The sequence below is a fragment of the Leuresthes tenuis genome, unplaced genomic scaffold (assembly GCF_036924035.1).
Source record: "Leuresthes tenuis unplaced genomic scaffold, fLeuTen1.0.hap1 SCAF_8, whole genome shotgun sequence".
NCBI classification, from domain to species: domain Eukaryota; kingdom Metazoa; phylum Chordata; class Actinopteri; order Atheriniformes; family Atherinopsidae; genus Leuresthes; species Leuresthes tenuis.
Window position 1 is genome coordinate 1,153,002 of NW_027325362.1, and position 15,596 is coordinate 1,168,597.

The 15,596-nt window shown below is 45.4% G+C and overlaps 1 protein-coding gene across 2 annotated transcripts in view; it reads left to right on the forward strand.

Annotated features, from left to right (window-relative positions):
- Nucleotides 1–15,596, forward strand: part of ldb3a (LIM domain binding 3a) — a 58,777-nt gene that overhangs the window by 21,083 nt on the left and 22,098 nt on the right. For both annotated transcript variants that reach the window (XM_072390429.1, XM_072390428.1), the window contains exons 4-5: nt 7,199–7,221; nt 11,612–11,800. In XM_072390429.1, the coding sequence (XP_072246530.1) occupies nt 7,199–7,221; nt 11,612–11,800 (212 nt within the window). The remainder of the gene's footprint in view (nt 1–7,198; nt 7,222–11,611; nt 11,801–15,596) is intronic.

Sequence of the window (15,596 nt, forward strand, 5' to 3'; positions counted from 1 at the left end):
AAAATTAAATTGAATTAAAAGGTAAATTAAATATTCAGGATGAATGTTTTTGTACAGTTAAAGTAGATGCATCTAACTGACACTAAATAACTAAATAAATAAACCTTTAAACGTGTAGATTAACACATTAGATAGTTGATAGAGTAAAATAAGTTGATTTATAAATAATTTAATAACTTTCTTTGATGTGGAATAAATTCTATTCAAGAAAAAATGTGCTGAATGACAGAAGTTATGCAATTTTTAAATTCTGTGAGTTTATATTCACTATATTAGCTCATCTGCCTTTACACACATATGAACTTAAGTTCATCCCATTCTTAATCCAGAGGGTTTAAAATGACCTTTTGCAGCTATAACAGCTTCAACTCTTCTGGGAAAGCTTTCCACAATAAGGTCCTCCAGGACATGTCCTCACTTTGAACAAAGTCCTCAGTCCCAGGAATTGAAATTCAGTTTTGTCCTCACAAACACTAATGAACCCCCCCCACACACACACACACGTGCACACACACAGAGGACTTCTCAGGCAGAGCAGACATGTAGTTTCAGTGGTTGAACATAACGATCTGCTGCCCCCTAGTGGCTGTTCAAGAAAATGCACAAAAAAGATAAAATTAAACTGAAAATGCTGCAAAGTGCAAATCCAGAAAAATGTTTGACTCCATTTCCTGTGTGGACTGAGAGACTGATGAGTGATCAGGTTGTTAGAATAAAGTCAGAGCCAAGTCTGCAAAGTGAATAAAAGATTTAAAGAAAACTTTATTCTTTTCTCTGCAGCTCTATCAACAGGATTGTAAAGGAATTGTTAATGTTTGATTAAGTCAAAGGGGAAAAGGGCATCTTTAAATGATGGAGCACCATTACATTATGGAGAAAATATAAAATCTTTCTGCCATAAATGTCTGTTTCTGTAACAAAAGATATAAAATATTAGATATTAAGGGGTTAAATATTAGGAAAAGCGGTGCAGAAACATTCACACATTAATATCAGGCCTGAATATGGTGCTGAATATATTCTTCCAGCTGAAAAAACTAGTTTGGTTATAAAACACAACTGTTATGTATTGATAGCTCCTCCCTTTTGACTCAGCCGGTGCAGGAAAACGGCCGCCCGTCGGCCTGCAGTGCCTCCTCCGGGCCTGCAGAGGCAGACTCTCCTGGGAGGAGAGCAGCGGCGGTCAGCCCCCCTCAGAGGAGGCAGTATAACACCCCCATCGGCCTGTACTCAGAGGAGACTCTGAGGGAGATGGCAGCAGTGCAGGCGGGTCGTCCTGCGGGGTACGTAGAGACGAAGAGTTTTTAAAACAGGCTCAAAACGGGTCCTCAGAGGTGGAGCTGATTAAAACTCAATCTTTACAAAAACTCAGGCAGTAAAAATGTCTGTAGCTGTGAATCACCGTGAAAGATGTCTTCAAAAGGCATTCAAGTGGAAAACTTCCCCAATTTCTGCAATATTACGTTTCAGAAAGGAGTAAAGCTGCTTCCATCCTTCTTCCTGCTGAAGATTCTCATTCTGAGAGTCTTCCTTCCCGGTGGATTGTTCACGATGTTTAGAGCAGGGACCATGAGGAGTTTTTAGGATCTTTCCTAAAGTCATCAGTTACTTTCAGTTAATATTTACCCGTTATTTTATTAAAAATAAGTCTAAAACTCTTTGCTATCCTTTCCCTGCTCTGTGGTTCTTGGTTATTTTCTTATTTAATGTCAGGAAGCTGCTTTTCGGAGTCCAGTTTTGTGAAGCCAGAGCAGCTTTGACATTTAAACCGATAATAGCTCCAACGAGCCAATCAAAGGCTAGTTTTTTATGGAAAAGGTTGTTGACAACATGGTTTAAAAAAAGATTAAAAACACCCACAGATAGTTAAAAACAAGCTTAATTCTCCAGAAGAACATCTTCCTTCACTTATTCACAGAAACAGAAATCTTCAGCTCCACCTCTCAGACTCCAGCTGATGTTGGTCAGCAGAGCACAGATGCTGCAGGAAGGTCTTTAAAGAGGTGAAACCAGAACAAACAACCACACGGTTTCATGTGAAGGAGTCGGGGCTCGGCTCTCTTTAACCTACATTAAACCGCTGACCTCGGATGCCAAAGAGAAGAAGGAATGAAGGCTCATCAGAACATTCAGAATCAGAAAACCCCCAACCCCCCAAAACAAGACAGAATGACTCGTGTTAATATAGAGGAAAATTTGAGGGTTCGTTTTGGTGCTTTTCTCAGTGTGATGAGAAGATGCGAACAAACAGAAACTTCCTGGGATTTCCTCCACTGGAGTCCCTTCATTGATGGATCGACTGTTTTGGACAACAGATGTAGCCGGTTAGCTTGTAGCGTTGTGTTTGTATGAACGTGAACAGGCCCAGACCGGGATATCTTTCTCCGTTTATTCTGACAAAAGGTGTAAAAAACAACAAAATCCTCCGGTCAATCGGGATCAACTTGAGCTCCTCCACAAATTAAATGACACAGAAATATGTTAGCGCGCTACACAATAAGTTTAAGCTAGCAGGTTAAGGCTAAAACACGGACCACGGTGTCACTTACCTCAGCAAAAGGGGCAAATATAGGAGGGACCCTCGAAAGTGAACGTTAAGGTACAGAAACTGAGTCTCAAACGCTCCACATATCGGCTCAGGAGGTCAGACATGTCGGGTAATAACTATTCAAACAGATTTTGTGTAAATATAATTCTACATATTGTCACGATCCGGGAAAGCACTGGACTCAGATGCAGGGTAGAATCAATAATCAGGTTTTATTTATGTAATGATAGTCACTTGAGGAGCAAAGTAATAGTTTATAAATTCCTAACTCAGAGAGGAGAGTGAGGCTATAAAACCTATCAAAAGAAAGTTCTCTCCATGCTAGGAGGACAAAGCAAAAGGTTATATAAATCTTACAAATAAACTTCTCCCTCTCCAAACCGTCTATAGAAATTTAACAAACCAATAAACAGAAAGAGGCTCCTTCTAATGGAGTTGCTATGAAAGTTATAAATCAAAGACACTCCTCTACCGGAGATACTACTGAATAAATCTATGGCAAAACTTAGAAAATCACTCAAGGAGGAAATCATTAATAAACACTTAGGATACTTAGGCTGTGGTCACTTTGGAGGCTAGAAGAAGAAAGCTCGAAAGACAATTCAACACACTGGCAACGAGACAAAGGGAAACGCAGACTAAATACACCTGAGGAACCAAGGGGAACAGGTGGAAACACTTTGGGAATCAGGGAAGACAAAGAGACACGGGAGGAAGGGAAAGTTACCTGGAACGAGTTGTTAATTTCAAAATAAAACAGGAAGTGACAAGACAAGGTACAAAAACCTAAGAGCCTCTGTGAGAGCTGACACGATGACTGCTGTGTAATTCCCTCTGTTACACAAAGATGGCGGCGAGCGGAAACTCGTTTAAAACCTTTATTTTAATAGACTTCTTGTGCACAGAAATGTTGCCCAGGTTTGGGTCGGCGTGCAGAGACCCGGGGGTTCACCTACGGGGAAAGTTTGGTGTTATAAAAGCAGCGAGTTTTGAGCCTGATCTCAAATGGCGTAACTTTTAAAAGGAATGTTTGAAAAAAAAAGTTTAAACTTTAAACTTACACAATTTCTGAGGTCTTTAAGGTCTTTGAAACAAATTAATGTTTAAAATAACTCATAATAATTCATTTATTCTCGTTTCAAGCGGACAAAAGATGAAAGAACACAAAGTACCTGCAGAACATTACTAAGTGAAGCATTATTCACACTAAAAGGACACTTTCAGGAGCATTTACACAATTTCTGAGGTCTTTAAGGTCTTTGAAACAAATTAATGTTTAAAATAACTCATAATAATTCATTTATTCTCGGTCAAGCGGACAAAAGATGAAAGAACACAAAGTACCAGCAGAACATTACTAAGTGAAGCATTATTCACACTAAAAGGACACTTTCAGGAGCATTTACACAATTTCTGAGGTCTTTAAGGTCTTTTAAACAAATTAATGTTAAAAATAACTCATAATAATTCATTTATTCTCGGTTCAAGCGGACAAAAGATGAAAGAACACAAAGTACCAGCAGAACATTACTAAGTGAAGCATTATTCACACTAAAAGGACACTTTCAGGAGCATTTACACAATTTCTGAGGTCTTTAAGGTCTTTTAAACAAATTAATGTTAAAAATAACTCATAATAATTCATTTATTCTCGGTTCAAGCGGACAAAAGATGAAAGAACACAAAGTACCAGCAGAACATTACTAAGTGAAGCATTATTCACACTAAAAGGACACTTTCAGGTGCATTTACACAATTTCTGAGGTCTTTAAGGTCTTTTAAACAAATTAATGTTTAAAATAACTCATAATAATTCATTTATTCTCGGTTCAAGCGGACAAAAGATGAAAGAACACAAAGTACCAGCAGAACATTACTAAGTGAAGCATTATTCACACTAAAAGGACACTTTCAGGAGCATTTACACAATTTCTGAGGTCTTTAAGGTCTTTTAAACAAATTAATGTTAAAAATAACTCATAATAATTAATTTATTCTCGGTTCAAGCGGACAAAAGATGAAAGAACACAAAGTACCAGCAGAACATTACTAAGTGAAGCATTATTCACACTAAAAGGACACTTTCAGGAGCATTTACACAATTTCTGAGGTCTTTAAGGTCTTTTAAACAAATTAATGTTAAAAATAACTCATAATAATTCATTTATTCTCGGTTCAAGCGGACAAAAGATGAAAGAACACAAAGTACCAGCAGAACATTACTAAGTGAAGCATTATTCACACTAAAAGGACACTTTCAGGTGCATTTACACAATTTCTGAGGTCTTTAAGGTCTTTTAAACAAATTAATGTTTAAAATAACTCATAATAATTCATTTATTCTCGGTTCAAGCGGACAAAAGATGAAAGAACACAAAGTACCAGCAGAACATTACTAAGTGAAGCATTATTCACACTAAAAGGACACTTTCAGGAGCATTTACACAATTTCTGAGGTCTTTAAGGTCTTTTAAACAAATTAATGTTAAAAATAACTCATAATAATTAATTTATTCTCGGTTCAAGCGGACAAAAGATGAAAGAACACAAAGTACCAGCAGAACATTACTAAGTGAAGCATTATTCACACTAAAAGGACACTTTCAGGTGCATTTACACAATTTCTGAGGTCTTTAAGGTCTTTGAAACAAATTAATGTTTAAAATAACTCATAATAATTAATTTATTCTCGGTTCAAGCGGACAAAAGATGAAAGAACACAAAGTACCAGCAGAACATTACTAAGTGAAGCATTATTCACACTAAAAGGACACTTTCAGGTGAATTTACACAATTTCTGAGGTCTTTAAGGTCTTTGAAACAAATTAATGTTTAAAATAACTCATAATAATTCATTTATTCTCGGTTCAAGCGGACAAAAGATGAAAGAACACAAAGTACCAGCAGAACATTACTAAGTGAAGCATTATTCACACTAAAAGGACACTTTCAGGTGAATTTACACAATTTCTGAGGTCTTTAAGGTCTTTGAAACAAATTAATGTTTAAAATAACTCATAATAATTCATTTATTCTCGTTTCAAGCGGACAAAAGATGAAAGAACACAAAGTACCAGCAGAACATTACTAAGTGAAGCATTATTCACACTAAAAGGACACTTTCAGGTGCATTTACACAATTTCTGAGGTCTTTAAGGTCTTTTAAACAAATTAATGTTTAAAATAACTCATAATAATTCATTTATTCTCGTTTCAAGCGGACAAAAGATGAAAGAACACAAAGTACCAGCAGAACATTACTAAGTGAAGCATTATTCACACTAAAAGGACACTTTCAGGTGAATTTACACAATTTCTGAGGTCTTTAAGGTCTTTGAAACAAATTAATGTTAAAAATAACTCATAATAATTCATTTATTCTCGTTTCAAGCGGACAAAAGATGAAAGAACACAAAGTACCAGCAGAACATTACTAAGTGAAGCATTATTCACACTAAAAGGACACTTTCAGGTGAATTTACACAATTTCTGAGGTCTTTAAGGTCTTTGAAACAAATTAATGTTAAAAATAACTCATAATAATTCATTTATTCTCGGTTCAAGCGGACAAAAGATGAAAGAACACAAAGTACCAGCAGAACATTACTAAGTGAAGCATTATTCACACTAAAAGAACACTTTCAGGTGAATTTACACAATTTCTGAGGTCTTTAAGGTCTTTGAAACAAATTAATGTTTAAAATAACTCATAATAATTCATTTATTCTCGGTTCAAGCGGACAAAAGATGAAAGAACACAAAGTACCAGCAGAACATTACTAAGTGAAGCATTATTCACACTAAAAGAACACTTTCAGGTGAATTTACACAATTTCTGAGGTCTTTAAGGTCTTTGAAACAAATTAATGTTTAAAATAACTCATAATAATTCATTTATTCTCGGTTCAAGCGGACAAAAGATGAAAGAACACAAAGTACCAGCAGAACATTACTAAGTGAAGCATTATTCACACTAAAAGGACACTTTCAGGTGAATTTACACAATTTCTGAGGTCTTTAAGGTCTTTTAAACAAATTAATGTTAAAAATAACTCATAATAATTCATTTATTCTCGGTTCAAGCGGACAAAAGATGAAAGAACACAAAGTACCAGCAGAACATTACTAAGTGAAGCATTATTCACACTAAAAGGACACTTTCAGGTGCGTTTGGATCCACATCAAGAGTCAGAAGAAGGTTTTTGTTATTATTTAATAATATAATAGACTGACAGTCAGATATATTTGGACTCGACACACCTTTTTGAATTTATTTCCCCTCATACAGAAGTCCAGCTGCTGTCCATTGAAATGTGACGACACTCTTTTAACAGCATCTATTACGCATCCTGTTGCTTGTATGAGCTCAGATCCCTCTGGATGCCTGCAGAAGGTCCACCGCAGGCCTCTCAGACTCGTTTTGCTGTAGATCCAAACAGCTGTCGCAGAATCTGTCACTGATTGGACAGGAAGAAGACGGGAGGATTTATTCTCTCTGAAGTTCTTATCCTGCCTCTCTGAAGCCTGGAGGATGTTGAGCTGCTTTCCTACCGTCTTCCATCTGCTGAAAGACTTGTTTCCTAATGATTAAACCTTCTCTTTTTTCTCTTTTCTCCTTCTCTCACGTCTACGTTGTGTTTGCTGAACAAGGTTTTCTCCCCCGCTGCTCCCAAGTTAGTATCTCCTCCCGCTGAATGCATCTTGGTTGTGAGTTTGCTGTTGTTTGCTTGTTAAAGGCATGGTTTGGTGCTGGATATCCTGGTGTTACAGACCTGTGGAATAAGAGTCAGACCCCGGTGGGCACAGCGGGATGTTTCATGTGGAATAAAACCTGTCAGTCAGCTGTTTGCAGCTTTAAAACTGAAATAAGCTGCAGTGAAAGTGTAAATTCAGCTCTCTTTCTGCTTGTTTTGTGTGCGTTTGTCATTGCATGAAGCTGCGTTGTCATGGTTACGAAAAGCTGCCATGATGGAGCTGACCGGCCTGAGGCTGGTGGTCGTATCGGTTATCAATGCTGGACCTGCTGCAGATCAATCGCTGCTCATTTGCTGCATCAGTTGAATAACATCAGGGGTGGAATATTGAAACATGATGGGAACATTTTCTGAATGACATCCTTACACATTAAGAGCAGAAATAAAATAACAACATTCAGAAAAGCTCAAAATGAACCTGAAACATAAACGTGATAAAACCCAATAACTTTCAGTTTGAACATCTGAGCTGCTTCATGCCTTCAAACGGATATTTAAATCAGGTCAAAAGGTTCTCACAGTTTTCTAAGCCTTGCATTGGTTATTTACGGGGATTTATTTTGGGACCTAAAGGAGTTTTTAGCTGAATAAAGACGTCTTCCTGCCCAGACTGAAGGGTTTTAGGGATGCTTCTAGCAGCTTGTAGCTCTCACAGAAGAGAAATGCTGATTGGATGAAGTTACATTGAGTCAGGAGGGACGAAAACAACCAAATTCATCAGAAAGAGGATGTAGAAACAAACAGAACAAGAAAGGACCAACAACAGCGCCAAAACAACCAAGAGCAGCTGACCGAGTTCCACCTTTTTATGAGACTTAACATGTAGACGCACCAACAAAGCTCTCTGGTTTTATCTCAGAGAAGGCGTCCGAAACGCATCCCAGTTATGATTTACTGAGAGATTTAGCAGCAGAGACCAGAAACCAGCGACCGTGAGTCCAGAAACCAGCGACCCTGAGACCAGAAACCAGCGACCCTGAGTCCAGAAACCAGCGACCCTGAGACCAGAAACCAGCGCCCCTGAGACCAGAAACCAGCGACCCTGAGACCAGAAACCAGCGACCCTGAGTCCAGAAACCAGCGACCCTGAGACCAGAAACCAGCGACCGTGAGTCCAGAAACCAGCGACCCTGAGTCCAGAAACCAGCGACCCTGAGTCCAGAAACCAGCGACCGTGAGTCCAGAAACCAGCGACCCTGAGTCCAGAAACCAGCGACCCTGAGACCAGAAACCAGCGACCGTGAGTCCAGAAACCAGCGACCCTGAGTCCAGAAACCAGCGACCCTGAGTCCAGAAACCAGGGACCCTGAGTCCAGAAACCAGCGACCCTGAGTCCAGAAACCAGCGACCGTGAGTCCAGAAACCAGCGACCCTGAGTCCAGAAACCAGCGACCCTGAGTCCAGAAACCAGCGACCGTGAGTCCAGAAACCAGCGACCCTGAGACCAGAAACCAGCGACCCTGAGTCCAGAAACCAGCGACCCTGAGTCCAGAAACCAGCGACCCTGAGTCCAGAAACCAGCGACCCTGAGTCCAGAAACCAGCGACCCTGAGACCAGAAACCAGCGACCCTGAGTCCAGAAACCAGCGACCGTGAGTCCAGAAACCAGCGACCCTGAGACCAGAAACCAGCGACCCTGAGACCAGAAACCAGCGACCCTGAGTCCAGAAACCAGCGACCCTGAGTCCAGAAACCAGCGACCCTGAGTCCAGAAACCAGCGACCCTGAGTCCAGAAACCAGCGACCCTGAGACCAGAAACCAGCGACCCTGAGTCCAGAAACCAGCGACCGTGAGTCCAGAAACCAGCGACCCTGAGACCAGAAACCAGCGACCCTGAGACCAGAAACCAGCGACCCTGAGTCCAGAAACCAGCGACCCTGAGTCCAGAAACCAGCGACCCTGAGTCCAGAAACCAGCGACCCTGAGACCAGAAACCAGCGACCCTGAGTCCAGAAACCAGCGACCCTAAGTCCAGAAACCAGCGACCCTGAGTCCAGAAACCAGCGACCCTGAGTCCAGAAACCAGCGACCCTGAGTCCAGAAACCAGGGACCCTGAGTCCAGAAACCAGCGACCCTGAGTCCAGAAACCAGCGACCTTGAGTCCAGAAACCAGCGACCCTGAGACCAGAAACCAGGGACCCTGAGTCCAGAAACCAGCGACCCTGAGTCAAGAAACCAGCGACCCTGAGACCAGAAACCAGCGACCCTGAGTCCAGAAACCAGCGACCCTGAGACCAGAAACCAGCGACCCTGAGACCAGAAACCAGCGACCCTGAGACCAGAAACCAGCGACCCTGAGACCAGAAACCAGCGACCCTGAGACCAGAAACCAGCGACCCTGAGTCCAGAAACCAGCGACCCTGAGTCCAGAAACCAGCGACCCTGAGTCCAGAAACCAGCGACCCTGAGTCCAGAAACCAGCGACCCTGAGACCAGAAACCAGCGACCCTGAGACCAGAAACCAGCGACCCTGAGACCAGAAACCAGCGACCCTGAGACCAGAAACCAGGGACCCTGAGACCAGAAACCAGCGACCCTGAGACCAGCGACCCTGAGTCCAGAAACCAGCGACCCTGAGTCCAGAAACCAGCGACCCTGAGTCCAGAAACCAGCGACCCTGAGACCAGAAACCAGCGACCCTGAGTCCAGAAACCAGCGACCCTGAGTCCAGAAACCAGCGACCCTGAGTCCAGAAACCAGCGACCCTGAGTCCAGAAACCAGCGACCCTGAGTCCAGAAACCAGCGACCCTGAGACCAGAAACCAGCGACCCTGAGTCCAGAAACCAGCGACCCTGAGTCCAGAAACCAGCGACCCTGAGACCAGAAACCAGCGACCCTGAGACCAGCGACCCTGAGTCCAGAAACCAGCGACCCTGAGTCCAGAAACCAGGGACCCTGAGTCCAGAAACCAGCGACCCTGAGTCCAGAAACCAGCGACCCTGAGTCCAGAAACCAGCGACCCTGAGTCCAGAAACCAGCGACCCTGAGTCCAGAAACCAGCGACCCTGAGACCAGAAACCAGCGACCCTGAGTCCAGAAACCAGCGACCCTGAGACCAGAAACCAGCGACCCTGAGACCAGAAACCAGCGACCCTGAGTCCAGAAACCAGCGACCCTGAGTCCAGAAACCAGCGACCCTGAGTCCAGAAACCAGCGACCCTGAGTCCAGAAACCAGCGACCCTGAGTCCAGAAACCAGCGACCCTGAGTCCAGAAACCAGCGACCCTGAGACCAGAAACCAGCGACCCTGAGACCAGCGACCCTGAGTCCAGAAACCAGCGACCCTGAGTCCAGAAACCAGGGACCCTGAGTCCAGAAACCAGCGACCCTGAGTCCAGAAACCAGCGACCCTGAGTCCAGAAACCAGCGACCCTGAGTCCAGAAACCAGCGACCCTGAGTCCTGAGCAACACTCTTACATAAGAAACCGTGGTAAACAGCATTAGTCCTGAGAGCTGGACTTCTTCTTCTTGGTTCTGGAGAACGTTTGAGCTCTCCTGGAAGGCTCCAGCTCTATAGCTGGTGGGGGGGTATCAGTTTATGAGAGGGGTCGTTATTCTCACCAATAAGCAGCAGAAGAAGTCCAGTTGACCTTATTTAAGCTCTGAGGATTGAACTGCAGGATTGAATCTGTGGTCCTGCTTCAGTTCAGGTGAACATCATCATGTCCAGGGTTAAGTTTGTGGCTGTGGAGGGATGATTTCAGGGTTTTTCCCTGGTTTGTTTGGTTCTAGTTGCTCTACTTTAGAAAAAGATTCATCAGGAAGCATTAATGATGCGTCTGAACCCTCCTTAAAACCTTTAACTTGATCTTTTTAAAGCTACAAACAAGTTAAATCCAAAGGAAAGCAGTGCATACCTGTGTGTTTGATCTGTTTGCTTTCATATGAACGGAGGCTGCAGCCCACCTGTGTGTAATCTGCATCGCCTCAGTAAATAGACTCATCCTTTCTGTCCCGGTTTACACATTTCAGCCCAGAGTTTTGCCTCTCAGGCCATTTGTTCGTGCACATTTCCTTTCAGAATAGCTCAAAAGGCTTTAAGAGCATCGACCTCGGGTCGCTGTGACGAATGTTTTCACTTTTCAAAGCAGCAGACCTCAGAAAAACCCATTTAAATGGCAGGTTTTGGAGCAGAAACATGACACCAGATGTTGTGACGTGGGTCCAGATGTGGAGAAGCTTCTCTGGCTCTGTGTTTGCTGTGAGCATGTTTCTTCTTTTTAACTCACCCCATCGCCTCCATCCCACCTCTTCTTCTCGTCATCTCTCCACCTCTTTCCTCCTCCGCCTTCCTCCACCCGGCAGTGCTGGTTTCAGCCCCAGCGTGCTGATGGACACCGCCCTCCCCACCCACACGCCCATCGAGGTGAAGGGTCCCGGCGGGAAGGCCACCATCATCCACGCGCAGTACAACACGCCCATCAGCATGTACTCACAGGACGCCATCATGGACGTCATCGCCGGGCAGTCGCAGGCCAAAGGGCACGATGCTGGGTAAGAGCCCCCCACCTCCTCCTCCTCCTCCTCTGGTCCTCCTCTGGTCCTCCTCCTTTGATCCTCCTCTGATCCTCCTCCTCTGATCCTCCTCCTCTGGTCCTCCTCCTCTGGTCCTCCTCCTCTGGTCCTCCTCTGGTCCTCCTCCTCTCCTCCTCCTCCTCTGATCCTCCTCCTCCTCCTCCTCCTCTGATCCTCCTCCTCTCCTCCTCTGATCCTCCTCCTCTCCTCCTCTGATCCTCCTCCTCTGATCCTCCTCCTCTGATCCTCCTCCTCTCCTCCTCCTCCTCTGATCCTCCTCCTCTGATCCTCCTCCTCTGATCCTCCTCCTCCTCTCCTCCTCTGATCCTCCTCCTCTGATCCTCCTCCTCTCCTCCTCCTCCTCTGATCCTCCTCCTCTCCTCCTCCTCCTCTGATCCTCCTCCTCTCCTCCTTCTCCTCTGATCCTCCTCCTCTCCTCCTCCTCCTCTGATCCTCCTCCTCCTCTCCTCCTCTGATCCTCCTCCTCTCCTCCTCTGATCCTCCTCCTCTGATCCTCCTCCTCTGATCCTCCTCCTCTCCTCCTCCTCCTCTGATCCTCCTCCTCTCCTCCTTCTCCTCTGATCCTCCTCCTCTCCTCCTCCTCCTCTGATCCTCCTCCTCCTCTCCTCCTCTGATCCTCCTCCTCCTCTCCTCCTCTGATCCTCCTCCTCTCCTCCTCTGATCCTCCTCCTCCTCTGATCCTCCTCCTCTCCTCCTCCTCCTCTGATCCTCCTCCTTTGATCCTCCTCTCCTCCTCCTCCTCTGATCCTCCTCCTCTGATCCTCCTCCTCTGGTCCTCCTCTGATCCTCCTCCTCTGATCCTCCTCCTCTCCTCCTCCTCCTCTGATCCTCCTCCTCTCCTCCTCCTCCTCTCCTCCTCCTCCTCTGATCCTCCTCCTCCTCTGATCCTCCTCCTCTCCTCCTCCTCCTCTGATCCTCCTCCTCCTCCTCCTCCTCCTCTGATCCTCCTCCTCCTCTCCTCCTCTGATCCTCCTCCTCTGATCCTCCTCCTCTGATCCTCCTCCTCCTCTCCTCCTCTGATCCTCCTCCTCTGATCCTCCTCCTCTCCTCCTCCTCCTCTGATCCTCCTCCTCCTCTCCTCCTCTGATCCTCCTCCTCTCCTCCTCTGATCCTCCTCCTCTGATCCTCCTCCTCTCCTCCTCCTCCTCTGATCCTCCTCCTCTGATCCTCCTCCTCTGATCCTCCTCCTCCTCTCCTCCTCTGATCCTCCTCCTCTGATCCTCCTCCTCTCCTCCTCCTCCTCTGATCCTCCTCCTCTCCTCCTCCTCCTCTGATCCTCCTCCTCTCCTCCTTCTCCTCTGATCCTCCTCCTCTCCTCCTCCTCTGATCCTCCTCCTCCTCTCCTCCTCTGATCCTCCTCCTCTCCTCCTCCTCTCCTCCTCCTCTGATCCTCCTCCTCTGATCCTCCTCCTCTCCTCCTCCTCCTCTGATCCTCCTCCTCTCCTCCTTCTCCTCTGATCCTCCTCCTCTCCTCCTCCTCCTCTGATCCTCCTCCTCCTCTCCTCCTCTGATCCTCCTCCTCTCCTCCTCTGATCCTCCTCCTCTGATCCTCCTCCTCTGATCCTCCTCCTCTCCTCCTCCTCCTCTGATCCTCCTCCTCTCCTCCTTCTCCTCTGATCCTCCTCCTCTCCTCCTCCTCCTCTGATCCTCCTCCTCCTCTCCTCCTCTGATCCTCCTCCTCTCCTCCTCTGATCCTCCTCCTCCTCTGATCCTCCTCCTCTCCTCCTCCTCCTCTGATCCTCCTCCTCTCCTCCTCCTCCTCTGATCCTCCTCCTTTGATCCTCCTCTCCTCCTCCTCCTCTGATCCTCCTCCTCTGATCCTCCTCCTCTGATCCTCCTCCTCTCCTCCTCCTCCTCTGATCCTCCTCCTCTCCTCCTCCTCCTCTGATCCTCCTCCTTTGATCCTCCTCTCCTCCTCCTCCTCTGATCCTCCTCCTCTCCTCCTCCTCCTCTGATCCTCCTCCTCTCCTCCTCCTCCTCTGATCCTCCTCCTCTCCTCCTCCTCCTCTGGTCCTCCTCCTCTGATCCTCCTCCTCCTCCTCCTCCTCTGATCCTCCTCCTCTGATCCTCCTCTGGTCCTCCTCCTCTGATCCTCCTCCTCTGATCCTCCTCTGATCCTCCTCCTCCTCTCCTCCTCCTGCCTTTTTTAATCCCACAAACACCCTTTTTCTCCTCCACCTCTTTATGTCCTTCCTCCATTCTCACTTTGACCTTTTTCTGTAAAGACCAGCCTTCATCACATGAGTCTCCAGATGTTTGGTTCTGGTTTTATGGACCTTCAGAGCTGTGGTGTTCAGCCTTGGCTGGTCGTATTGTTGCTATAGCAACAGTGTTTGTGTTGTTGTGATCATTTTCTCCAGCTGGACTTTGTTGACTCGCAGCTCCTTGTGGAACAAGTTGTTGGATTTTTCCTTTTTGAGGCACCTTGTTGGTGTTGGACTGAATGTTAAAGGAGTCATTCTTAAAAAAGATGGATGGATGGAGGGATGGATGGATGGATGGATGGATGGATGGATGGTGGTTGGATGGATGGATGGATGGATGGATGGATGATGGATGGATGATGGATGATGGATGGATGGATGGATGGATGGATGGATGGTGGTTGGATGGATGGATGGATGGATGGATGGATGGATGGATGGATGGATGGATGATGGATGGATGGATGATGGATGATGGATGATGGATGGATGGATGATGGATGGATGGATGGATGGATGGATGGATGGATGGATGATGGATGGATGGATGGATGGATGATGGATGGATGATGGATGATGGATGATGGATGTTGGATGGATGATGGATGGATGATGGATGGATGGATGGATGGATGATGGATGGATGATGGATGGATGGATGGATGGATGATGGATGGATGGATGGATGGATGATGGATGGATGGATGGATGGATGATGGATGATGGATGGATGATGGATGGATGGATGATGGATGATGGATGGATGATGGATGGATGGATGGATGATGGATGATGAATGATGGATGATGGATGATGGATGATGGATGGATGGATGGATGATGGATGGATGATGGATGATGGATGGATGATGGATGGATGATGGATGGATGGATGGATGGATGATGGATGGATGATGGATGGATGGATGGATGGATGATGGATGGATGGATGGATGGATGATGGATGGATGATGGATGGATGGATGGATGGATGGATGGATGGATGGATGATGGATGGATGATGGATGGATGATGGATGATGGATGATGGATGGATGATGGATGGATGGATGGATGATGGATGGATGGATGGATGGATGATGGATGGATGATGGATGGATGGATGGATGGATGGATGGATGGATGATGGATGGATGGATGATGGATGGATGGGTGGATGGATGATGGATGGATGGATGGATGATGGATGGATGGATGGATGTTACCCCAGAGGATGAGAGACGGTGGTATTTACAGTTGCTAGGTAACCTAGGTGACCTGATCTTCATCTTTTACTGATTTTAAAGACGTTCAAAACGATCGAAAACGACAAAAACAACATAAAGTGATTCTAACGAACTCAAAGTTACGCCAAAAGAGACAAAAATAAGCACAAAGAAGCATTTTAAAAACACAACAAAAAGACGTTAAACTCTAAAACAAAACGTGTTTCTGAGACTCAAAAACAGCCAAAAAAGAAGCTAATAATACCAAAAGGCCTAAAACTCGGGGGTCGGGGGTCTCTGAGATGGAAACTGAATGTTCTGAGCCC